We start from the raw sequence: 26,374 nt of genomic DNA, 5'->3' as shown, positions 1-26,374 counted from the left end.
GGGATTAGGAAAATTAAATTAAAATCAGTGAGGCTGTCCATGCAGCTTGCACTGTGAAATTTGAACATATGAAGAAAACCACAGGAGGCGACTGGGTGAAAAACCTGGGCTTACAGATCCAAGCTGCTTGGTGCCTATAGGCACATCCTGAAGACCGCAGAACTCTGCACGAACTAAGTGTTCTAGGGTGAGATCGCAGCTCAAGGTTCACCCACAACGTCTATGTCCATTCCAATGTCTAATCAAGGCTAACCTAAAATGTCCAGCTTCCTGAAAGACACAGGTGAGACACAGCTTGGCCCATCCCAGGGAGTTCTAGCAAGCATTACAGATGGGAGCCAGCCTGTTGGTTAAGAGTGATACCGGTCCCTGGCACCCAGAGCGGGATTACGCAGATTACCGCTTCCAGCACCTCAGTACTTATGTGATGCCTAAGGGGGTTCTAGGAAACCTTCCACCTCACACGGGCCTCTCCAGGTCCAGCTGACTCCGCCAGTTCCCGTGAGCGACCCTGTCTGCTGCTCTCGCTTCTTCTCTAGCCTCCTTCAGTCTGGTGCTCCTACACAAGTCACGAAAGACCTTCCCAACTCCCCACATCCTTGCAAGAAGCCCAGTTCAACTCTCAAGCAAAGCCTTCAGCCATTTATCAACCACAACCACATGCAATTGTGTTACAGGATGAGCAACCCTATTCAGACAACATAAAACCTAAAGTGTTCTAAAGTCTGGAACATTCTGAGCATTGATATGACACTGAAAGTGGAAAATTCCACATAATAAAACTTAATTTCATGCATTTTATTATTAAAATTATCTTTAAGTTACATGTATAATGATTATGTCAAATTTAAATAAATTTTGTATTTAGACTTGGGTCTCCTTCTTAACATATCTCATTATGTATATGCAGATATTCCAAAAATCCCCCCAAGATGCATGATCCAAAATAATCCTGGTCCCATATGCTTCAGATAAGGGGTAATCAGCCTGGATACAACCCCTTTCCATAGGACAGCAGCGGGTCTGTACTCTAAGTTCTATACAGCATGGGACGGTTACAGTCCAGCCTTGGCCAGAGCCAAGACCTATGGGCAGCCAGAAGTGCTGGGTTTCCTTACAGTCTTGTGAGATGATATACATTAAAGGCAGACCCACTGCTCACTGCTGCTATGAGAACAGTATCTTCTTAGCAATAATTACTACTGGTAAGAAGAAGGCAAAAGTACATCCTAATCTACCAAAAGCACATTCATCAAAGCTGCATTCACAGATACGCCGTTTACAGTGGGTAGTGGGTCACTTCCTCATTCACATTCAAGTATCTCTCAGTTACATTTCACCACAGCAGCACGCAGTACATCTCTCAATAACATGAAAAGCCAAGTTTAACAGTAAAATGTCTAGTGTGAACATACAACATTCATTCTTTTCCAGGAAAATCAGTATGCTTAAGTGACAGGTTGACAGCTGCCACTGCCCCAGCAGACCTGTCATTGTCCTAAGCACATCACTCTATTGGTGCAAATGCTTCAGGTTTCTCCTACAAAATGAAGCACCGTGTGACCAAACACACACATAGTCCTCTACAACACTGAATCCTATCCCACGCACACCAGCAGTCACGCATAACGGAGTCCACACATCAAGCTACTCAAACATGTTCAAATCTTAGACCATTCTGCTTTCATGAATCATAGTAGACAATGGTCCTCATTTCAACAACTTCAAAAAAGATTCCCCTATGGAAACCTGGCCATATGTGCAAGCAGAGGCAATGGATGAAGGGCCTCCCCGTCCATGTGAGCAACTGTCACTCTTGACCAGTCTCGTCCTACACCCTGTCATCTCCACCCACTAGAGACGATTTAGGCAAACTTCAGACATTGTATTAGTTATCCATAATATTTTATTTAGTATGTATCCCTAGAGGGAATTAGTAAATGTTTCTTGTTTTTCTTTTCAATAGAATCACAATATTATCACGCCTAAAGACAAATAGTAATAAATCTTTCAGTCGCCCAATGTCCAACAATGTTTCAGGTTCTATTTTGGAGCCATTTTTAAGGACTACAACCAAATTTGCATCACTTTGGAAGTTTGTATGTGAACTGTTGAAAAGCAGAGAACAGCACGCAGAGGAATGGTGAATCAAGCTCAAAAACATTAGCCTAGAGTAACTCCGAACTTTCTCAAAACAGCCAATCGTCACATCCTAGATCAAGGTTCCCATTTCCAAACAGTAAAAATTGTAAGACTGGAAATGCAAATGCCATGATTTTAAAATGCTTCTTTGATAGGACTAATTATTTTTCAGGGAGTCACAAACAAGATTTCAAATCCTTGTCCAGATTATTTTCTTATTTCCACTAACCTTGTATTTTATATTTCTCATTATAGGCCAAAGATGTTACATTTCAAATGTCACCTACCTGTAAAGAGATGTGAACATGATCTCCTCAGCTTGTTTGCTTGATCAAATAACTTTCGAGAGCTTTTGTTTGATGTGGGGCTCAACCTCTGCCTCATGACTTTGACCCCTTGCCGGGAATCGGGGTGGAAGAATATCACAATGGGGAACCACTGAGTGTAATTGAGCAGGTCCACGGCTTTCGGAGTCACATCGAGCAGGGCGTGCTTATCCTGTTACAGACAGGAGGAAGGGTACACAGTGGGCACCCAAGGGACTATGGCGCCACAGGCCTTGTCTGAGTAGGACAAGGATCAACCTTGCCAACTGCAATCAAAAAGTACAAAACGTTTTCTTCTGCACTGAGTAAACTTTAATATTTTCAATATGCTATAACTTCTGATAAAGAGAGCGAACAGATCATTTGGTGGAATATGGAGAACTCCAGAAACACCGAAGCTGCAACATAACATGAACGGGCATGCATATGCTGGAACAGCCTGCATTTATGGTAACTTTTTCACACGGGCACTGAGTGATGATTAAAGTGCAGTTTTGATTTTAAGAGAAAGTGCAGTCAACAATGACCCAACTCTTTCTGACAACACAGCCTGCAGGGGGTTTTCTTCTCACCTGCTCAATTATCTGTCTGACGGTATTCAACCGCACTACTCCACTGGATTTCTCAGATCCCGCATCCTTTGGCTCTGTTTCTGCAAAAGCAAAACTGAAGCTCAATATTTTTTGGAAATGAGTGACCACTATGACTCCTGAGATGCAGCTGGGAAGGGCCCAAAGACACTATGTCAGCAACATCTAACAGTGAGGCCAGTCCAAGGGGGAATGTGCTACATACAAGCCAACCTGCTGGAAATCTTCCAAATACTGACACCAACAAACATTCAGAAATCAAGAGGGGACTAGGAAGACAAAACCATAAGACACAGAAATCAAAAGCAATGTATGACCCTGAACTTTTTTTTTGTTTTTAAACAAAAGCTATGGAGGAAATAATTAGGACAGCTCAAGACATTTAAAAAAAAGTCACATACTAAGTCACGCTTTAGCAGCCATGTTGAGTTGCTTAGGTATATAATGCTATTGTGGTTGTTCTTCAGGGAAGCAGCCAAGTATTCAGGGCTCAAATGCTATTAACACCAGCACCTTCAGCTTTCAAAATGGTTCAACAGAAAACAAAATGAAGTTTTTTTGAAAAGCATAACAGCAGACAGAAAGAAAAAGATCTTCTATCTACCAGTTTGTACTCCCAGTGCTAGAAATGGCCAGGCTTGGGCCAGGCCAAGCCAGGAGCCAGGAGTTGCATGCAGTGCACACAGAGCCAGACCTCAGCCAGCAGATCTCTGGGCAGGGCAGGGAGAGGGGCGCACATGGCACAACGCCAACAAGCAGAGGCTCTGAGCAAGGGGATGTGGGTGTTCCTACTCCCTTCATTCTTTCTGCATGGTATTTTTTTTTTAAATGAAAATTTGAAAGGAGTAAAGAAAATCACAGACTTACTAGCAGTTTGAAACAAGTCAGGTAACTCATTTGCCAACTTCTCCATTGCTACATCTGCTATGGGTCCAAACAAGACCACAGGTCTCTTGAAACCAGCTGAAATGAAGCAAAAAGTGAGTGCATATACACTTGCCTGGCTGTTAAGGCAAGAAGCAAATCATTCCACAGGCTTTTAAAAAATTCCTATTTATTCATTTAAAATATTTACATTTTCAATATTTAAAACATGGGGGGCGGCGCTAAGACCATTGTTTCCACATTTTTTTTCTGTATCTGGAGTAAGAAGGGAAATAAAGGGAAAAGCCCCACCCAGTCTCCCACCTCGTCACAGGGTCCTTCGATAGGCCTTTGATACTAAATATGACTTACTGAAACAAGGGTGTTCTCACACTCCCAGTTAAGACCAGTTCATTTCTTAAAAATGCCTTAAAACATACGTTTTTTTTTTCATATTTTTAAATTTTGCTAATTAGAAAGGCAGACAGAGATGGGCAAATAGAACGTTTCCACCCACTAGCTTACTAACCCTAGGACTACAGCAGCCAGGCCAGGAATCAGTCCAGTCTGCAGGGCGTGGGACACAAGCACCCTCACCTGCTGCCTCCCAGGGGACGCATTAGCAGGAAGCTGGAATCGGGTGCAAGTGTCCCGATGGCATCTCTATTGCAGTGCCAAGCAGCCAACCCTTGGCCAGTCTCCATGTGGAAGCACAGCTGTTGGGATTCGAGCCTGGCCTCTGGTGTGAGATGCAACAACCAGAAGCGGCAGCTTCACCTGCCTGGTTCCCTCTTACCACTTTTCAATAGGTAAACTTTGCTAAGGATAACAGAAATTTTTGAATGGTACCATTAAAAATATGCTTCAGCTCCAGTTAGAAGCTCAAGCGACTTCATTTCCTAAGTCACAATCCTTTTGAGCATTCCATTGCAGCTCTGTAGCCTGCCCTGGCACCGGTCACACCATTTGGAAACTAAGCCCCTGGCTCTGAGCCCAGTGGGGCTGGGCCCCGGCCCCAGCCAGCCGCCTCACCTTCTCGCAGCAGAACCCTCTCGTAGGCCGGGAACTTGGTGCTGACAGACACGGCAGCCGTGAGGTCCTCTCGGCTCTTTCTTAGGTTCTTCTTCACCCCAGACCTCTGGCCACGCATCCTCCAGAAGTCGGCCCTGTCCCCAGCATTGTCCCTCTGAGCATTCTGAACACTGGCCATCTGTTCGGCTCTGAGGGAGGAAGGACACGAGTGTGCGTGTCACCTGGGAACTTGAGTTCTTCTCAAGTGGGCAGTCAGTGCCAAGATGGAGTTCCAACAGGATAAGCTCCCAAGGGTGCAAGCGCAGGCGTTTTCCCTGCCAGCTGGAGGTGGGGTGGGGGGTCTCTAGCTCCCACTGAAAGGAACAATGCCCTGACCACTGTCTCTGGCTCGGTCTGACACCATGACACCCCCACCTGCAACTTCTGCCAACACACAGACATCATTCTAGATGTCAGCGATGTCACAGCAAGGACACCAGCCCCTCCCTGGGGTGGATGGTATGTGCTGGCATACCCAGACACTCAGTGTCCACTCTGTGAGCCAGGTGAGATGGTGGACCCTCTTCAAGAAACTGCTCAAACCAAGCTGAGTGCCAAGAACCAGCCCTGTAGTAACTGCTGAACACTGTGGCCGCTTAGAGCTCTAGACCACCGACCATGAACAAGACGTAGATGACAAACTGTGGGCTTCCCTTGAGGTGTGTGGGGGCAGTGGAAACATACAGCTGTGTGTTTGTTTCTCTTGGCTTCCACGGGAGCAGGGGCCCTCAGGGGCGTGGGTGTGGCAACACGGAATCTCAGGTACCTGCTTTTGTTGGGGATCAAGCCTTTCTCCAACTCGTTCCCGATCCGCACGGCCAGCCAATGGCCCAGCTTGCCATCATAGAGCGTGTCCACCACCCTGAAGACCTCTCCCCGGGTGAAGGCCAGGCTCTGGGGAGTCTCCTTGTCACATTCAAAGTGGCTTCTAATGAAAAATGAGTCCCCTCTGCCACACGCCAGGATGTCTCTGTACACTGAAAGACAGAAGCATGGCTCTGAACTTGGCTCCTGCCACCCCTGCATCTCCAGCCACCTCCCTCCTGTGCCTCCAATCGTCCAACTTAATGTAGAAGGCCCCAGCAGCAAGAAGGACCTGATGAGTCACTGGGATGGTTCATGTCACATGTAGCTTGCCTGGGTCGTGGGATGCCCAGGCAACGGCTGAAACATTACTCTAGCGTCCCAGGAGGGTTTTGGATGAGACATGATCCTCCCTAACGTGTGTGGGGCTCATCCAGTCGGCCCACAGCCTGAGTAGAAGACACTGCAGTTCCTCTTTCAAATGAGAGAACTGCTCACTACATAGGATGGCTTAATTGAGCTGGGATGCTGGCATTTCTCCTGCCTTCACACTAGAGCATGGCGTGGCCTCTGTGACCCTAACGCCTTCACACTGCAGCACTGCCTCATGACCCTCACCTCTCACACCACAGCATGGAATGGCCTGTGACCCTCACACCTTTAGACTCGGAGCAGAACTCAACCATTGCCCTGGGGCTGGCACTTGATCTGACACAGCAGGCTTTGCTCCTTCCTGCGATGCTGCCATCCCATACTCGTGTGAGTCCTGGCTGCTACATTTCTGACCCAGCTTCCTACTACTGCACCCGGAGAGCAGCAGCAGATGGCCCAAGTGCTTGGGCTCCTGCAGTCACATGGCAGACCCAGATAACTAGGCTCACGACTTCGGCTTGCCCCAGGCCCTGGCCATTGAAGCCATTTGGGGAATGAACAAAAGGATGGAAGATTCACTCTCTTAATTTCACTCTGTAACTCTGCCTTTCAAACAAATCATGTTTTAAAAGATTTATTTACTTTTATTGCAAAGGCAAGTATTACAAAGAGAAGAAGAAACAAAGAAAAAGATCTTCAATCTACTGGGAGAGAACCATCTTCACTCCCCCAAAGGTCGTAATGACCAGAGCTGAAAAGATTTGAAGTCAGGAGCCAGAAGCCTCCTCCAGGTTCTCCCATGCAGGTGCAGGGTTCCAAGGCCACGGGCCTTCCTCCCAAGCCATTAACATGGAACTTGATGGGAAGTGGAGTAGCCAGGACATGAACTAGTGCCCATATGGAATCGTGGCACTTGCGAGGGGAAGATTAGCCAATCGAGCCATCACAATGGGCCCTAAATAAATAAAATCTTTATAAATCAATAAGTCAGCAATTGGTTCTCCTGAGTCTCCAGCTTGCCAACTCACCCTGGAGACCCTGGTATCTACCAGCCTCCATGGGTGTGCAGCTAACTGCTCATAATAAGCCACTTTATCGCCTGTTGGTTCCAGTATCTTCCGTCCATTCTATTTCACCGAAGAATCCTAAACAGCAACACTTTGAATCTGACAGGGAAGCAGGCAGGGAAGACACTGTTAGTTCCACTGCACAGGGAACAAGGCCTGGAATAGGGAAATCACTGCCTAGAGTGAGAAGAATTAAAGTGGGAGCCCAAGAAGGTGTGGCCTTTGCACCTGTCATACACAAAGTCAGGAACAGCTCAGGCAGAGCTGAAGGAGAGCTTACTGCTCAGGAAAGCTGCTTATTGCCAAGTGACACATTAGTAACACTAATTCGGTGCATGCACAGAAAACATTTTTATGTAAAATGAAACATCACCTCAAATTTCTCTGCACCCCTGTGGCCCCACAGTTGTGTGTTATGATCCACTTGCATTTTTCTAACATGCAGGTTTGCCCACTCTGGTCCCAAGATAACTGTCCCCTTTCCCACTCCCCCCAAACCGAGAACTCACCGTCAGCTCGGCTCTGAGCTAAGATGGTCACCGTTTCACCTTTAGGGATTTCCAGTAAGTAGAGAACAGCATCCTCCCGAACAAGCCCTCTGAAATCCTGCGTGTTGACCTGGGCAGAAGGCAAGGCAGGCAAGGAACAAAAACCAAAAAGAGACAAGAAGCTGAGATCTTCTTGTGTGCTTGCATCAAGACCTACCCAGAACAAACTCAGTGGGAAAAGAAGTTCTCAGTGTGCTGAGCCTGGCCCTCCAGCACCCTGGGTCTCTCCATTCTCTCACACAGTGAAGCACCCCTTCAGGTGGCCCCTGAGGCCCAGGCTCTGTTGCTGGAACAGATTATATCTTACCTACATGTATCTGTCTCCTGCCCTTTTACAGTTTCCCATAAATATAGCCAAGGATAAACAGGAAACAGATGAAGTGTAATGAGATAGGGAAGGGAGAGATCTGTGGCACAGGAGCATGCTGGCCCAGTAGTCATACTGCATTTAACTTGGTTCCCACAAAATCTTTCAAGTAAGGCTTCTGACCAATTCCACCTTTCTCCTATAGCTTCTATCAGCTAAAAGGGGCTTAATATATTCTTATGAAAAATAAAAGACATTGACAAAATGTCTTTCAAATGCCCACAACATTTATTCCCCAAGGAACTGAGTAGTGGAACAGTATAAACAGCTTTTTCAAGATGAGTTACAAAGCAACTAAAATGGCAACGCAGTACAAAGAAAAAGCCTTTTTGAGATCATAGCTCTGTACTTTTACATTTTAAAACAGAATAAAAATAAAATGAAATATGATTTCAAAGTAGTAACAGTTTAGTAACATATTGTAGAAATGAAGACACAGAATTCTAAGAAATACTTTCTTCAGATACTGAAAACCATAGACTCTTTTCAATCACACAAATAATGCTTTGTTATGAAAAAAAAAAAAACCTCTTATCATTAACTGAGCCTTAATTAGGTCAAAGTTAGGGATGGCACCGTGGCACAACAGGGCGAGTCATCACCAATGACAGAGCATCCCATACGGGAGGGCAGGCTGAATTCCCAGCCGCTCTGCTTCTAGGCCAGCTCCCTGCTAATGTGCCCAGGAAAGCAGTGCAAGGGGGTCCAAGTGTTTGAGCTCCCACCACACATGTGGGAAACCCAGAAGTCCTAGGCTCCTGTCCACAGGTACTGGTCCACAGGTACAGCCCATCCCTGGCCACTGAGATGAGTGAGGTTCTAAAGAGCAGATGGAGAAGCTCTGTCCCTCCGTCTTTAAAACAAATACACCCATATTAAAATATACACATGCAAATAAGTAGGCCAAAGTGCATGGTTAACTGCAAGTAGGTAATAGACTAAAATTTATCTGGAGTTTGTAAAATAAAAGTATGATGCAGTCCAGTCTAACTTCCCTTTGATACAATACTGCTGACTTGCTGTGGATCCCAACTGGGAATAATTACACGTGGTGTTATCCCTTCTTTGTAAGCCACAGTTGTAGCTGGATGTGCAGTCCATGGGATTATACATATTTGCTTCTGAAAGGGAACCCGGGAGCCCCAGGGTTCGACTACAGAGGACTACGGAGGCCATCTCAATGGCCAGGTGAGACTGCCCTTCAATCCGGCCAGACTTCTTACAGGTCAGCATTGAAGCACATATGTTGGCCATATACTCAAATGTCACAGGGATGATCCCCAGATCAAAAGAAAAACAGGGCTTCCCTCTTTTCATGCCATAACACTTCCTTTAAAAGGGATAACTATAAAGAAGTAATAAGCAGGGACCACCAAGCCAAGCGGGAACAACACAAGCACATTTTTCTTTTAGCAGCGCGGTACCAATCTGCCATGGGCCATGAATTTCTTCCACACCTAAGGCCTGTGCAAAAGCAAACAGCCCAAACTTAAACCCTTGCCAGAAGAGGGATCAGGAAATATACCTTGCTCCCTTCACATACTCACCATGGCTGTGCAGGGACAGTGAAACCAACAAATGGAAAAGAACACAGCTCGGTCTCCGCACGAGCACTGAGCTGTCAGCCTCCTCCAGGTCTTGTCCACTATCAGCTTTTCCGCAGTCAGCAGGGGCTGGCCACCTGGGTTGCGAGCAGGTGCCACAGCTCGCAGCTGCATGACAACGCCCCCACAGAAGGCTCAGTCCCTACCAGGTCTTTGCTGGACAAAGTGCTCCTTAGGTAGGCAACAGAAACAGTGCCTTCCAAGAACAAGGACCAGTGGCTTGCTGATTCCCACACAGGATTACTGTTAAAGGAACTGGCTCCTCCAGTTTCCTCCCTTGTCCCCAGGTGGACAGTAACGGACCGCTTTCAGTACGAACACTGAGTGCTCTGTTTTCCCACGAATGCAACTTCCTTGTCTTTAACGTCAGTTCACAGAGAGCCCTGCTGGCCAAGCCCCTATGTGAACTCAGTTGTTTTCTCCATATTATTTGTTTTATTTCACAGTATAGATTCTCGAACTTCAACAAGCAAAAGTTCCCCCGTCACATCCCCATCCCGCCAGCCCTGGCACAGGTTAGCACTCGTGCTGTTGCCTGCTCACACACTAGGCCAACACGAAGCGGTTCGGACTGGCACTGTGCTGGGTTTTTCATCAGGGTACCTGGGGAGTGGCATTTTCAGAGGCTTGCGTGCCCCCGCCAGGCTCACACAAGCACTCTGCGCCTTCTAGGCAGAGGCTAGAATTTCACCGGAAAGCTTCTGCCAAGCTCGTGATGCAGGTTTGCCCTTCACCTCCCTCAAAAGTGAAACCTGAATTACTGCAGTACAGCCACGGACAGCCACGGACCAGGCAGGATGTTCACTGTATCCCCCAGAAGCCTCTCTGAGTCAGGAAGCTCTTAGCACATCCCTTAGTGCATCACAATCAGGCTTTCCTCTGCAGCTATGCAGGAAAAGGGACTTCAAGGAACACAATGGCAACTCCACAGACACAGGCAGGTGCCTCCAGAAACGGCAACTCCACAGACACAGGCAGGTGCCTCCAGAAACGGCAACTCCACAGACACAGGCAGGTGCCTCCAGAAACGGCAACTCCACAGACACAGGCAGGTGCCTCCAGAAACGGCAACTCCACAGACACAGGCAGGTGCCTCCAGAAACGGCAACTCCACAGACACAGGCAGTTGCCTCCAGAAACGGCAACTCCACAGACACAGGCAGGTGCCTAGCAAGAGTCCTTGACATTCTTGGAAGTTTACTCTGATGTCAAAAAAAGCAGTGCTATTATGTATCTCATGAACTTTTCAAGTTAGAGAATTATTAATTCTTTGACACCAATAAACCATACAAAATAACATTAAACAGGTCGGCATCTGATGAACCAGAAGCTCCCTTTCTTGGACAAGTTCGGGTGGCAGCCATTTGTGACTTTCCAGTGGGGAACACCAGGACCTGCGCTGAGCCAAGAACTCTGTTGGGTGCCCAGTGTTACCTTTCTGATCTCCCCAGGGTTCCTGCCAAGCAGAGGAGCTCTGCTGCACACAGAAATCCGAGCCTCAGGTGAGCCAGGGTCACAGAGCTAACGAGAGGCTGGGACTAGATCACCTGCTAAACTAAGGGGCACTCCCTCATAAGGAGCAGGAACACGATAAAACACCTCAAAATCCTAAGATTGTGTGCCTCTGGCTACAATCCCATTTTTTTTTAAACCAAACTAGTAAGAATGATGGTAAGGCACGCTGCTGCTCTATTTTCAACAGTGAGCCTTCCTCCTCCAGGTACTAAGAGACGTGGGGGACGAGGAGCGCTCTCACCTTCAGAATCTGGTCTCCTTCCTGCAGGCCTTCCTGCTCTGCCGATGTGCCTTCCTGAATGCCAGCGACAAATATCCCGACATCGTTGCCGCCTGCCAGCCGGAGGCCCACACTGTCTCCCTTCTTGAACCTTATCATTTTGGTATTCGGTCTGCAGCAGGTTAAGTTGCAGAGGGGAAAGATGGGAAATTGTTTTTTAGAAAGGGCGAGAACCACATTAGCACATCAGAGATGGAATTATCTCTATGAGAGAGATTGGGTCCTAGCGTGCAGAACTCCCAGCTGTCTCCAGAAAGGCCACAACGTGACCTTTCCTGAGACCGTCAGATGAGTAGCACGTCATGGGTGAAGAACTGGAAATATCCAAGCCCAAAGAACAAAATCAAGACTGGGTAAGGGCTAATATCAGGGCCACCTGATTCTCAGTTCAGGAGCTTTTCAAAGCCTGCTGGCGGCATCCAGCCATTGGCACAGAAAGGCACAGCCAGGGCCTGGGGCAGCTGGCTCTGAATTAGGAGCCAAGAGCTCTCATCCTTCTCCCTTGGTTCCCTATATGCTGGGTTGTCATATTGCTGCAATAAAGACAGTGCCCCGGAGCTTAGTAACGTCTCTCCTACTGCGGGTTACTGAGCAGGCAGAGTAAAATTCTGGACAGACAGACAAGCCAATAGCATTCACATCACAAAGTTCACCACTTGGACTTTTTTGTCTTTCCTACAGGTAAAGCTTTCCCTTTCTCATAAACCCGCACAAGGGTTGGCTGAATCACCAGCCACAGGTAAGAAGACACTCGCTCCCATTTCAGCAGACACAGCTGTGCAGAGGAGAAGACAGAACAACACGCACCCATAGATGGCTTCATCTTCAGGACTAGGACGAAGGAATGCTCTCGGGGCTGGTTTCGGTTGAGGAGCTGTGAATTGAAAAACATTCACTGTTCCCAAACTGCACAGAGCTTATTCACTACTAAACATAAGGGCACGAAGCCCATGCACAATTCCAGTGTGCTCTCTGGCCACACGCTATCACACACGTTCAACAACACAAAGAAACTTCTGAGATGAAGCTCAGTTTTGAGGCAGCAGCAGGTGCTGAGGGCTTCCCAAAACAAATGAGCAGACCAACAAATGTCCTACAGGCATGGCACACAATCACAAGGGCAAGGAGCTTACAAAATCAACAAGCATAATGCTGCTTATTCCCCACGGGTGAGGAGTTACCGTGATGGCAACAGCAGGTAGGAAAGCTTGAGGGTTGGGGATGGGCTCACAGGCGGGACACAAAAGAACCATAACACCAATGTGATCACAGATGATTGGCTGCCAGCAAGGAAGGCAGGTTTTTATATTTGCTCAATGTTGAAAGGCCGAGACAGGGGTGCCTCTTGCAGACGGCCTGATTTCTCTAAGGGAAGAGTGACTTTCCATCCCTCTCTCTGCTCCTTCCACACCCTCTGCAAGGATCCAGCACACAATCCTCACACAGAAGCAGAATGTGCAGGCTGTGGGAGCCTCACCTGGGGGTTCCTCTTGGTACCTAGATTCCTTGTTGGTCTCCGTGACAACCACAGCTGCAGCATCCCCTGAGGATGTAAACGGCGTGGGGGTGGCGCCCATCCTGGACAATCTGCTTGGCGTGTCCTCTCTTGAACTTAAGCAGGTGTCACGTTAGTGTCTCAGGACCCACAGGAGAGCAGGGCACAGTGAAGCATGTGGAGGCGGGAAGCAGAGCCCCTCCCTTACCTGGGCTGGTCCTTCAGCCTCTCGTTGGAGGAGTGATATTCACAGTCAGAATATTGCCGGCGTCTCTCCTCTGGAGAAAAGGACCGGTTGGACTCTATCTCCGAGATATCTGATTCAAGAAAGAAGACATGTACCAGAAATTACACTTTCTGCCGGGGTAGAAAATATGAACACTGCAAGCAAGAAGGGAAAACTGAACTGCTGGTCTAAATAGTCTTCCTTCTGAAAAGAAACATGCTAGCTTTAAGGGAAAGGTATCCCTGAGTAAACAGGGAGCCAAATTCAGAAAGAACTGCCTTTCTCTTTTACATCACTTCCCATTAAAGCTGAAGAAGTGAAATTCAGTTCCTAGAGGTAGGGCTGAGCCTGGCTGGTCAGCACACCAGTTCAGATAGTCCGCCTCAGAGTGCCAGGCTTCCTGCTGCTGAGACTCTGCAAGGCTCCTGCCACCCACCTGGGCGCCTTGGACCGAGTTCCTGGCTCCTGCCTTTGGCGCTTGTGGCTCTTGCGGACACACAGGAGGTCAACGAGTAGACGGAACAGCTCTCCTATTTGTCTCTGTGCATGTTGCTGTCTCTCCAATAGGTCATTATTTTTAAATCATTTTAACTACTGAATCCCATAGGGGTGCAGGCAGTGCGACTCAAACCCTTGCGTGCTTGCCAGTCACCTGGGCGCCCTTGTGTCTACAGTCTGACCAAGCTCCTGCAGCATGCTGGCAGTTAAAGTGGCAGAGCACTCTGAGTGGCAAGGAAGCAAGGCACAGACATCCAGCACTCATGCGCTTTCTGTTTGCCTTCACTGCACTCATGACAGCAACCAACCGGTGAGACTTCCGATGCACCGGCTGCTAACCTAAGCTTCAAGGTTTTACAAAGCAATCTCCTTCCTACTGGATGGATGGAGCTCCAAGCCACTGACAGAATCCTTCCCCACAGAAACACACAGCTTGGCTGAAACTGAAACAAGAGCTCTATCCTTGTCTCCCAGGGGGCAGAATTCACAGCCTACTCCCAAGGTTTGCATTCACAGAAAGCAAGACTCAGGAACTAAAACTAGGAATCAAACGTCAAAGTAAGAGGCTGCTGCTGCTTTAACTGCTGGACTAAATGTCTTCTCTAGAAAAATGACTAAAAGTCCATTCTACAACTTGGGGATGCAGTGTTGTTCACCTTCCTAATACAAAGGCAACAGAGTAAGGATACATCAACAAAATCAAGGAAAATGGAATTGAAGTATAAGTTTAATTTGATGCAAAAAATATGCATAAGTTTTTCATAATACATATTTTCCATGAACATTCTTAAGATCCCTCATTGATGGTTAAGGAGAATATACGCTTTACTGGTAATTTGTATAGTTAATACGCTTTACTGGTAATTTGTATAGTTAAAGTATTATTCATATGACATATTCAACTAATGAGATTTTTTAAAGATTTATTTTTATCGGAAAGTCAAATATACACAGAGGAGGAGAGACAGAAAAGAAGATCTGTCCATTGATTCACTCCCCAAGTGGCTGCAACGGCCAGAGCTGCGCCGATTCGAAGCCAGGAGCCCGGAGCCTCTTCTGGGTTTCCCACACAGATGCAGGGTCCAAGGCTTAGGGCTGTGCTTGGCTGCTTTCCCAGACCACAAGCAGGGAGCTGGATGGGAACTGGGGCTGCTGGGATTAGAACAGGTGCCCATATGGGATTCCAGCAGGTGCAAGGTGAGGACTTTAGCCTGTAGGCCACCATATCAGGCCGTAATGAGTAGATTTTTTTTAAAAATTTGCTTTATTTTAAAAATCAGAGAGAGAGAGAGAGAATCTTTCATGCACTAGTTCACTTCCAGATGGCCAGAGCTGGGCCAGTCTGAAGCCAGAAGCTAGGAACTTCTTCCAGGTCTCCCACATGCGTGGGTGTTAGGCCACTTTCACTGCTTTCCCAGGCCATCAGCAGGGAGCTGGACTGGAAGTGGAGTGGCCAGAATTCAAACTGCCACCAAAATGGGATTGCTTCTCCTATAAGTAGAAGATTAGTGTGCTACGCCACTACACTGGCTCCATGAACAATTTTCCTGTTGTTTGCTTGTTTAAGAAAAAGAAGTGACATCGAATGCTAACCAATGAATTCTGTGTTATACAGTCACTTGGATTCGTTACTCAACGTCTAGATGTTTTAGCTAGTTTCCAAATTCTCTCTGGTTTGCTGAAAATAACAACAGCCATTCTTTGGGAAAAAAAAAAAAAGTCCACAGCGTGTAAATGAGCCATCTACAGGTGTGTCCCTGACACAGGGTTAGTTCTACTCATGCAGACACTTGCCACTACAAGCTGTACTTCTCACAGACTAGGAAAGCGTTCTCTAGGAGCTCCGAAGCGTGCCAGAATTTCAGACTGGAAACCCAATTCCAACACACACTTTAAAAAGAAAATAAGGATGAAACACTTACCATCTGCAATGAAATTCAGAAGGGATTTGTCACAAGGGACCAGAGACTATGCCCCACAGAGCCAACAGGTGCAGAAGCAATGCCCCCACCCTGCCGGCCTCCGACTGTCACTACCTTCGATCTCAGAGTCGCTGTCGTTGAGCGAGGGGATGTTGATGAGGGTCTGCCTGCTGTCCCGCAGTACCACGAGCTGCAGCTTCCCTCTCGACTTCTCAATCAACTTCCGGGCGTCCGTCAGAGACATGTTCTCAGTGACCGTCCCGTTGATCTGGAGTTATGGAAAACAGCAAGGTCACGGGCAGCACCACGGTCACAGTGAAGCCCTCCAGACCAAGCGCCCCCTCTGAGAACACAGAGGCTCAGCCACTCAGACCGACACAGGCTCCAGGATGACTGACAAAATGGAAAATGTAGCCTGCACACCTGAATTCCCAAAACAGGTAAACTTAAGCTACCCAAGCTCAACACGGTGCCCTGGTGTACTACTGAACAGTGCCAGCTGTTCCATTTCCAATCCAACTCCCTGCTCATGTGCCCAGGTGCTTGTGAGCCCAGCAGTGGGTGGGAGAGCTGGGTGAAGTTCCTGCTACAGACAGCATTAGGTGGAGTGCATCACAGCATGACCTCTCTCTTCTCTGTCTCTCTCCCTCTCTCTCTGTACTGTACCTTTTAAATATATGTCTTTTTAAAAAATGGTTACTGAAGTATTACAAATCTCTCATTTTTTCCCCACGGCACGTAGTATACTCTATTCAAAGCGCATCTTCCAGAACATGTTAGAGAATGTTAAGCAGAGGCGTGAACAGGTGACTTCAGACGTCTATGTGTAGTGTGACCAAGACGGTGTGCAGTCCACAGGCAGCCACCTGCCACCCTCATAGCTTGGTCCAGGGCAGAGCCAGAGGGATGGATGAGACTCCACTGTGGCCGCTGAGCCATCCCACCTTTTCTTCCCTTCATCTTCACTGTGGCAGCGTTGCTGCTTCCACACAGGTATACGTTAAGTAATGTTCGAATCACAGAAAGACATCTATCTCCTCAAACACGTATCATTTCTTTGTGGCATTTACATTACAAATCCTGTCCTCGGGCCCAGTGGTGTGGCCTAGCGGCTAAAGTCCTTGCCTTGAATGTGCTGGGATCCCATATGGGCGCCAGTTCTAATCCTGGTAGCTCCACTTCCCAACCAGCTCCTTGCCTGTGGCCTGGGAAAGCGATCGAGGATGGCCCGATGCTTTGGGATCCTGCATCCATGTGGGAGACCTGGAGGAAGTTCCTGGCTCCGAACTGGCACGGCACCGGCCGTTGTGCTCACTTGGGGAATGAATCATCAGACAGAAGATCGTCCTCTCTATCTCTTCTCCTCTCTGTATATCTTACTTTGTAATAAAATTTAATCTTAAGAAAAAGAATCCTGTCTTCAGCTTCTTACGTTCTTCTCTGGAAAAACGCACAGTGTATCATGGTTAGTCATAGTGACTACGCTGTGCAACAGAATGCTGGAACTTTCCCGTCTTCTCTAACTAGAACAGCGTGCTTTCTCTCCCAGTCTCCTTCACCACACCCACAGCCTCTGCTAACCAGAACTCGACCCTCAGCATCTCCAAAGGCAGCCTTCTAGACTCCCCAGGAGTGACTGCCCGGTCCAGCCACATCACTGCCTCCTGACTGTGGCTGAATGGCATTCCACTGTGTCTCCACACCAGACTTTCAGTGGGTATGCCTTTATTTCTAAACATCAGACTTGAACACTTTCTCACAGTTCCCAGATGTCACCTTCTACCCTTCCTCCAAATGCCTCCCAGCCTGCAGGACCTGTCCGGGGAGGTGTTACGACTAACCTCTTAGGGTACAGCATCTGTTCCCTTCAGCTCGGGTCAAGCCCCGTGTGAATTGCAAGGAGAGGAAGCCAGAGGGGTTCCGAGTCAGGTTACACAGCAATTTTCCTCCCGTGTCTAGCTCTGAACACTTTGAACATCCATTGAGAAGGCTCCCGGTATGGCTGGCTGACTCTTGCCCAACCTTGTGTGGCAGCCACTGCCACGGCACACAGGGGAAACGGAGCAGGTGAGCTGTCGGGCAGTGCTGTTGGATGCATCCTCGGAGACCCACGCTGCTGTTTCAGCTGAACTTGCCAGACTGAGTTTTCTGACCTGGCCCCTCTCCTCACAGCTAAGTGTCGGTGCGGTGGTCCCTGGGTGTCTGAGCACGGGCTGTGAAGCTCACACACCCACGATGCTCCACTGTGTTTGCGTGCCTACCTTGAGGATGATGTCTCCTTCATGGAGGTTGCCATCTTTACTTGCCAAACCCGTTCTGGTCATTTCCTTGATGAAAATCTGACTCCCCAACCGCAGACCGTACTCTAGGAGGCAAACCCGTAAGAAGACAGAAGACACCAGTCACCACTCTGCTCAGACAGCAAAGTTGGATTGTAGTTAAAAACATGCAAGAAGGTAGTCTGCTTGTGAGACATTCTGAGAGGACAAACCGACCTGGACCTAAGAGGCCCATCTTTTCATCAGTTCCGTGGGTTGTAATAGGTACTTTCTAACTTTAATGCAATGGTGTGTCACAGAGAACATCACACAGAGGAAGCACTGTTCTGACACTTGGGCCCCATGCTTTGATGTGCAGGTACAGCCTGGTCACCTACAAGATGTGGTCCTTTCCAAGACAAAGAGGGTGCAGAGAGGACACTGCTGCGGACAGGTTGGCTCAGGGAGGCCATGTGGCCCGGTCTGCTGCGTGAGGGTGAGCTGGGGCACTGTGCTTCCCCCAGGGCTCTTCCAGTCAGGGGGCACCTGGCCTCCCAGGAGAGCCTGTGCAACCTGCGTTTTGAATCCCCCTGCAGGGTTGCATCGGGGGCTGGGAACCTGCATTTCCCACACATGCCCAGGAAGTAACACTGTTGTAACAAGCACTGGTGTCATCATTTGAAAAGCCAGGTTCTGCTGGCACTGCACTGACAACACACTTCTGCACAGGCCATTGTGCCTCACTCCCCTTGCGCCTAAAATGCAGACAATTGGGGTGACTGCCTCCTGTGGAGGTTGGGAGGCCTGCACCAGCCGGCCCACGCTGGGCCCACCCAGGTAGGTGTCACTCCCTGGTCTGCACACACAGCAGCCCACCTTCACTTGACTTGCTCTTCATCAGGAGAACCCCAATGGGCTTGTCTGGATCCGGACGCTCCCTCGGGTCAGGGCTCGGGCTGCGGGAGCGCAAATACTCCCGGCTGCGGCTTCGCTGCCCGTCATACCGCCCGTCAGCCTGGGCTCTGCGGCGGTAGCCCGCAGACGGGCTGGAGGCCCGCTCATAGTCCGGGCCGTAGCCCTGCTGGTAGGCCCGCTCGTAGTCGCCTCGGCTGCTGTCCCGTGGGGGTCGGAAGTCGTGGTCCAGGCCCCGCTCCAGGCTGCGGCCGCGGCTGCGCTCCCGGGCACGCCCATAGTCTTCGTCCAGGCCCCGCTCGAGGCTGCGGCCACGGCTGCGCTCCCGCTCCCGGCTTCGGGCACGCTCCTGCGGGCGTCCCCGCTCCGGGCTGTCCTCCCAGCTCCGGCTGCGCCCGTCGCGACTGCATGGCCGGCTCCTCTCGCTGTAGCCACTGCGGAAACTTCTGCCGTCCAAGTCGTCCATCGCCTCAAAAGCTCGGTCATCGCGTTCCAGGACCGGGTTGTCCTGCAGTGGAGCCACGGGCACCCTCCGGGGTCTCTTGACCACCTGTTGCCAAAACAAAGGATGGACGCGAGACAATCACCATTGAGCGTTCAGGAGCTGAGCTTTCGGTTCGTTTTCCTGGTCACCGAACCTTGGGCTGTCTACACACAGGGACAGTAAGAACAAAGCAGGCAGTGGCCACGAAGCCCTGAGTCGGGTGCCTTGAATTAAGCTGATAAGAGTAGCACAGGCTGATTGTCCCTAATCCAAACGTTTGCCATCTGCAATAATCCAAAATCAGTGGCTTTCTGAGCACCGATATGCTGCCAGCGTGGGAAGTTCTACATTCAAACTCACTTACCTTCAGGTGCATTAAACATACCATTTAAAATTACAGAAGGTTAACATTTTAAAAGATCTCTGAGCTTCTCTTTTCACTTGAAAATTTTCATAATACAAAGTTGGAAGAAAAAAAAAACCCACCACATGCCAGGTGAGACCCTGGCACTGTCCTCAAACACACATCGTCCACAGGTCCTGTACCTGTGTGCTGAACACCGCTTGCAGTGCAGCCTGGTTCCAGGGCCCAGGGGCATGTGGCTCACAGCTGTGCCTCGGCCAGTATAACAGCGAATGCCACAGACTGCCAGTGCCCGCTTAGAAACGCAATCTCCGTGCTCTGTACAGCCTGGCAGCTCTCGCTTGGGCCTCCCAGAGCGCTTTCTGAGTGGAACATCTGGTTTTCTAGTTTCATAGCATATCACCAGTGTTCTCAATCTGACTCTTGGCAAGTAACTGTCCTTCCTGGTTCCCAAGGCAGATGTGGGGAAGGCAGTCACTGGTCTTAACAGGACAAGGCAAGGCAAGCAGGATCACTTCCATCCATCGCCACATGTGTAACATCACCCTCCCAAAGCGTGGGGGCTCCCCAGGGGCAGTCCCTCGCTGACAGTCCATTAGATGTCCCAGGCACAGAAGTACAGCGCGACAGAGGCAGGCAGCAGTGGACTCACAATGACGGCCGTCTTCCCGCTCTTCCTCAGCTGCTGCACGGCGAACGAGTGCAACACGTCCTCCATGGAGGTCCCGTTGACCATGACCACCCTGTCGTTCTCCCTGCAAGCAAGAGGAACACCTAGGCTGCAACACACTCCCACCCACCCACAGCAGGCTCTAGTGAGGACTCCCCAAATGGCTGCAACAGCCGCAGCTGAGCCAATTCGAAGCCAAGAGCTTCTTCTGGGTCTCCCGTGTGGATGCAGGGTCCCAAGGACTTGAGCCATCCTCTACTGCTTTCCTGGGCCACAGGCAAGAAGCTGGATGGCAAGTGGAGCAGCTGGGACTAGAACACGAGCTGCAGATGCTGCCCTGAGGAGCTGTCCTGGGGAACAGCCAGCTCTCCTGGGGCCGCACAGCTGCTGCCAGAAACCTGCTGTTTATCCACTCAGCTGTCCCACTTGTGCACCTTTTGCAGACGTCCAATCACCAGAGGCTAGCATCTGGCAGCAATTAAGATGTCAACTGGCTATGGGCACTCCATGTGGTGGGGTGTGTGGGATCCAGCCTTGGCCCTACTCGGGACGCAGCTTCCTGCTAAGGGTCCTGCTGAGGGAGCAGCGGGAGACACCCAAGGACTTGGGTTGCTGCCACCGTGTACGGGACCTGCAAAAAGGTCCTGGCTGGGTCTGGCCCAGAGCCAACTGATGCGGAGCAGCAGAGAGAAGATCTCTGTCTCTCTTGCAAATAAACACAAATAAGATCACTATCGGTCAAAGTCTCCTGAGTAAAGAATATAAATCAAAACAAATAAGAAGAATCGGAAACAGAAAACATACTGATTTCGAACCTCAGACCTGAAATGGTTCCTAATCATGGGAAAACATTTGAAACCAAATTTCCTAGAGGAACAACTACTTCCAGTTTTTAAAATGCGGATGCTCCAAAGGTTTGGGGGCTATAAAAACACACTGTATCACAGTCTCCATCTCTTCCTGACGACTTTGCAATTTTATAAGGAAGCCTGACATCTTGGTTAAAACCTTCCAGAATGCAAGGCACAGCCAGGGGCTGTCCAGCTGGGGGTGAGGGTTTCCGGCTACGGGCGGGGCTGTCCTGCTGGGAGCAGGGCCAGACACTCACTGCAGTAATCCATCCGCTGGACCACCGGGAAGCACGTCCGAGACGACGATAGAGGTCTCTCCATTCTCAAAGTGGGGGTTGTCTCGGCCTCCAGATACCGCAATTCCAAATCCTCTTTTAGAATCCTGCTCGTTCGGGTTAGGAGAAGAATGAAACATCCTGCCCTAAGTGCCTTCCAGGGTTTATTACACGCACTCCATTCAATATAGGTGGAATGAATAACTAGAGAGCTCAGGAACACAAGGGCCTTGAGAAGCAAATGAGGAAGGAAAAATGGCTCATCGGAAGGAAAGAGCCTGGTGCATTCAGAGAAGGCTGCATGGTGCAGGCCGGAGCAGCTTTTGTCGCAGGGCTCCGTGGGCATCACGCTAGCCAAAGCAGCAACAGCTTCAGGAAAACTCACGCCTGTGCTGACACTGTTCTTGAAGTATTCCTTGATCCTCAATCTAGATGAGCTAGGGGTTTCCACTTTAATACATGGTGAAACAGAAGTCAATGGACTTTAAAGATGAAATCGTGATGCAAAGTTAGTCCTGAAATCTTGTAGCAATAATACAGCAATAATCCTGCTTCTACATGGTTACAAGTTGGGAATACAGACTGCCTGTAGCCCAGCAGCAAACCCAGAAGTTACACCACCTGAATATGCTTCAGTGTCTAAGTTAACCCTGACGGCCCAGAAGACATGGGAACACGGGACTGTGGATGGACTGCACCACATCTGACAAGGTAAAGGTTCCCTACTCCAGCTGTTACACTCACTGCCAACTCACAGCACAGGAATACGTGTTATAAGTAAAATACAAGTTATAAAGGCTACCTCAATGGCCATCAACAGTATGAATCATTTTTCTCCTTTTTCGTTTATGTATCTGTTCCATCTGTAAATAGCTGAATACATCAAATCTCTAAAAATGTCCTATATTGTAGATTTTATCCAAAAATACATAATAGCATACGGATACATAGATCTTTGCTAACATGGTATGGACTGGCAGCTAGCACCCACATGTACTACATCCTCCAGACTAAGCGGTATCAACCAAAATTGCACGTGGACATAAAATGGCACAGCCCTTGACCCATAAAATCAAGAATGGGTCCATTAACATACGAAACACACGTGGAACTCACCTTCTGCAGGTTCACAGTGTACTGTTCCCATACCAGCTCTTCCATGCCTGGGGCCTGTTTTAAACCAAGAAAAAAAATGATCAAAACTGCAAATATCTCAACACTAGACATAAAAGCTTCTTATTCCACAAATCTCAATATAAAATTCAGCTCTAACTTTCTTTTTAAAAGACAGAGAGGGGGCCCGGCGCGGTGGCGCAAGTGGTTAAAGGTCCTCGCCTTGCACGCCCGGGATCCCATATGGGCGCCGGTTCTAATCCCGGCAGCCCCGCTTCCCTTCCAGCTCCCTGCTTGTGGCCTGGGAAAGCAGTCGAGGACAGCCCAAAGCTTTGGGAACCTGCACCCGCGTGGGAGACCCGGAAGAGGCTCCTGGCTTCGGATCGGCATAGCATCGGCCCGTTGCGCTCACTTGGGGAGTGAATCATCGGACGGAAGATCTTCCTCTCTGTCTCTCCTCTCTGTATATCCGCCTTTCCAATGAAAAAATAATAAAAATAAATCTTTAAAAAAAAAAAAAAAAAAAAAAGACAGAGAGGAAGATCTTCACTGATTCACTCTCCAAGTAGTTCCACTGCCCAAGTAGCCGCTATGGTTGGAGCTGTGCCAATCTGAAGCCAGGAGCCAGGAGCGTCTTCCAGGTCTCCCAGGCTGGTGCCGGCTTCCAAGGCTTTGGGCCATCCTCAACTAATTTTCCAGGCCACAAGCAGGCAGCTGGATGGAAAGTTGGGCCACTGGGATAAAAACCAGTGCCCATGTGGGATCCCAGCATGCGCAAGGCAAGGACTTTAGCTACTAGGCTATCGCACCAGGCATAGCTCTCACTTTCTGTAGGCCCAAAGGAAATGATACTACTTATTCTGAAACACAACCCTCCTTCAAGGTCATGGCAGCTTAACAATGCCACTAAAAAATTTAGATCTCTACCGTGAGAAATGGGTCCTAAAAACCATAAATGTTAAGGATTTGGCCCTTTTATTATCAGCACTCCAAATCACTACCATTCCAAAAATCTCTTTTAGAACATCTAGTTTCGTGAGAAGGTGTTTGGCACAGCTCACTGTAACACCAGTTGGGAGTGCCTGGATTTGGACCACTACTCCACTTTGAACTCCAGCTTCCCGCCATGCACACCGTGAGAACTCCAGGCACCTGGTTCCCGCCACTCACCTGAGACCTGGATTGGCTCTTGGGTCAAGCCCAGAACTTTGGCCCAACATTGGCTGTTGCAGGAATCTGGAGTTAAAGCAACAGATAGAAGCTTTCTCTCTCTCTCTTTTTTTTTTTTTTTTGCCTCCTTAAAACTCTAATTTAAAAATTGCTTTGTAATTTTTTTAACCACTCTCCCCCCTTTTGCCTTGTAAAAGGCAATGTGCCAGGCCAGTTTATATCACAGGAAATTCTCGGCCTCATCACAGGGTGTACTCAGCTGGGTGACTTCCGTCACCTGTACTACCAGTGTGAAGGGTGAGAAAAACTGTAAAATCAGGGCTTGTTTCCCACAATATTCCAAAGGAGATGTCGACCGAGTGCTGCTGCCAGAATAACAAAGCCTTCGTCAACCAAGAGACCTTGGAAAGATTTACTCAACCCTGGAGCGACAAAACCAACTCAGAATTATTAAAAGCACTCCAGTAACACCCCCGGGGCGCTCTTCCCCACATTAGGGCCTCTAGTGTGTCCTCACGTGACCATCCCTCCTTCCAGGGTGTTCCTGTAGTTTAACATCAAGGAGTGGCCACCTCCCCCACCTTCCCTGAAACATTCCTCTATACCTCAGCCTTCCCACACTAATCAGAGGCTCAATGGGCATGTATCCCTCTCAACTACCTTAAACAGTATTAAAGAAGGAAATTAAAGATTACAAGAGAAATACAGAAAATCTGGGGAAAAAAACTTTTTAAATGGTGAAATTGTATTAAAAATCAAATCCAGATCTCTCTTTAAATAGTGTATATCTAAAACACAAGAACACATTCAGATTACATACATGGTTTTGCTGCATTTATACGTGAAACAATCTTAGAAAACTATTTGGTGGTTCCAGATTTTAAAATTTTTCATCAAATCTGCCATTCTTCTACCGACCCTAACAGGAGAGGGAGACAACGTCCAGAAAACGTGCACAGGAGGCAGCAGGACCACTGACATGGCAGACGTCTGGCTTCCTCTGCTAGGAGATGGGAAAGAAGAGGTGTTCGGCAGGTGGAAAAGACAGGGAAGCCAGCCTGTGGTGGTAAGGCCACAGCTGCCCGCTCACTGAGGAATTTATAACTCTTTAGCTTCCACCTCCCTCTGCAGACTCACAGCTGGACACTGCCAGGGTCCTACCATCTGGCACCAGGAGATTAGAATTTCCACAAAGATTTAAAGATAGAACCCACATCACCTCTGGAGTGAAAAAGAAAACAAATGGCACTAGGAAAAAAGGGGGTGAGCCGTGCAGCCCACACACTGGGAACTGAACTCAAGTATCCTCCAAATTTTGACATATTCAAGCGAGCCTCTCGAACCTCACACACTTAGGCCTGTGCCCACCTCTACTGGAACAAATTTCCAATAACCCAAGACAGGAAATGCTGTCTACTGCCCATTGTCATTCACTAAATGTGCTCACAGCACCGATTTCTACTATTTAGAGGTTTCGTTTTGCCTTATTTATTTATCTGAGAGAGAGCACAGAGAGGGCTCCCGTTCACTGGTTCTTTACCCAGACGGCCACAGCAGAGGGAGCTGGCCAGGACAGAGCTGCGAGCTAGGAGTTGAGGGGGATCTCCCGCGTGGGTGGGAGGAACCCAGCAGTGGAGCCAGCACTGCTGCTGCCCAGGTCAGTATTAGCAGGGAGCTGGAATGAAGGGCCAGAGCTCAGGACTGAATGTGTGGCACAGGCATTTTAATCACTGGGTTAATAACTGCATTTCGTGTGACTTACCTCCATGGTGCTATGCTGCAAATTTTTACTGTATTCCTGTTGTTGATTTTGTTACTTCTCATTTAAGGGAATATAGAGTGAAGGTATAATAGACTGTCACATCCAGCTGTGAGGATACAATGCAGCATGTATCTCTACTTTCAAATCAAAGATGAACTCCAGTGAAACTGTTGGACATGGCTAAACAACAAGATGCTGGACTGTTTGGCATTGTCTGTACCAGCCATGTCGGGACACACTTAAATAACAGAGTGATGGACTTATGACTGCTTATGAAGGACTATACTACTGCAATAATATGGGGAAAATCAGTCAGGGAGTGAGAATTTGGGGAGGGGATAGGAAATCCCAGAGCCTATGGAATTGTAACATAAAATTAAAAATAAAATAGAAAAAAAAAATTTTAAATAAACCGCAAAAAATAAATAAAATACATCTTTAAAACAGAAATAACTGCTTCTTCACCAGTTTTGTTAGAGGGCATTCCTGTTTGCCTCAACTGTCCTTGGCTTTGCCAAGCACAATGGAACCAGCTAGCACGGAAACTCTGCACTGGGTTTCCTGGCTGTGCTTCCTAGCTAGCCGTTTTCCCTAAGATTGAACTGGCAATATCCAAAACAACAAGCCATTCCAATGTGGGCTTATATATCACAGTTTTCCAAAATCTGAAAAAAAAATCTATTTGGGCCTGGCACAATAGCCCAGTGGCTAAATCCTCACCTTGCATGTGCTGGGATCTCATATGGGCCCTGGTTCATGTCCTGGTTGCTCTACTTCCCATCTAGTTCCCTGCTTGTCACCTGGGAAAGCAGTGGAGGATGGCC

General features: G+C 48.5%; 1 protein-coding gene across 6 annotated transcripts in view; it reads right to left on the bottom strand.

The window, feature by feature from the left end:
• TJP2 (tight junction protein 2) overlaps window positions 1-26,374 on the bottom strand; it is a 59,765-nt gene that overhangs the window by 10,625 nt on the left and 22,766 nt on the right. For 5 of the 6 annotated variants that reach the window (XM_040979190.1, XM_040979194.1, XM_040979196.1 and 2 more), the window contains exons 2-17: window positions 22,622-22,675; window positions 21,488-21,612; window positions 20,362-20,464; window positions 18,826-19,411; window positions 17,953-18,056; window positions 15,806-15,959; window positions 13,254-13,362; window positions 13,028-13,161; window positions 12,358-12,424; window positions 11,512-11,662; window positions 7,746-7,854; window positions 5,760-5,970; window positions 4,955-5,142; window positions 3,926-4,021; window positions 3,041-3,120; window positions 2,430-2,640 (exon numbers count right to left, since the gene is read on the bottom strand). In XM_040979190.1, the coding sequence (XP_040835124.1) occupies window positions 2,430-2,640; window positions 3,041-3,120; window positions 3,926-4,021; window positions 4,955-5,142; window positions 5,760-5,970; window positions 7,746-7,854; window positions 11,512-11,662; window positions 12,358-12,424; window positions 13,028-13,161; window positions 13,254-13,362; window positions 15,806-15,959; window positions 17,953-18,056; window positions 18,826-19,411; window positions 20,362-20,464; window positions 21,488-21,612; window positions 22,622-22,675 (2,482 nt within the window). The remainder of the gene's footprint in view (window positions 1-2,429; window positions 2,641-3,040; window positions 3,121-3,925; window positions 4,022-4,954; window positions 5,143-5,759; window positions 5,971-7,745; window positions 7,855-11,511; window positions 11,663-12,357; window positions 12,425-13,027; window positions 13,162-13,253; window positions 13,363-15,805; window positions 15,960-17,952; window positions 18,057-18,825; window positions 19,412-20,361; window positions 20,465-21,487; window positions 21,613-22,621; window positions 22,676-26,374) is intronic. The other variant, XM_040979193.1, reaches the window with a different exon arrangement.

Source organism: Ochotona curzoniae, unplaced genomic scaffold (genome assembly GCF_017591425.1).
Source record: "Ochotona curzoniae isolate NIBS_2020 unplaced genomic scaffold, NIBS_Ocur_1.0 contig_3050, whole genome shotgun sequence".
Classification (NCBI taxonomy): Eukaryota; Metazoa; Chordata; class Mammalia; order Lagomorpha; family Ochotonidae; genus Ochotona; species Ochotona curzoniae.
This window is presented reverse-complemented; position numbering and strand designations above follow the sequence as displayed.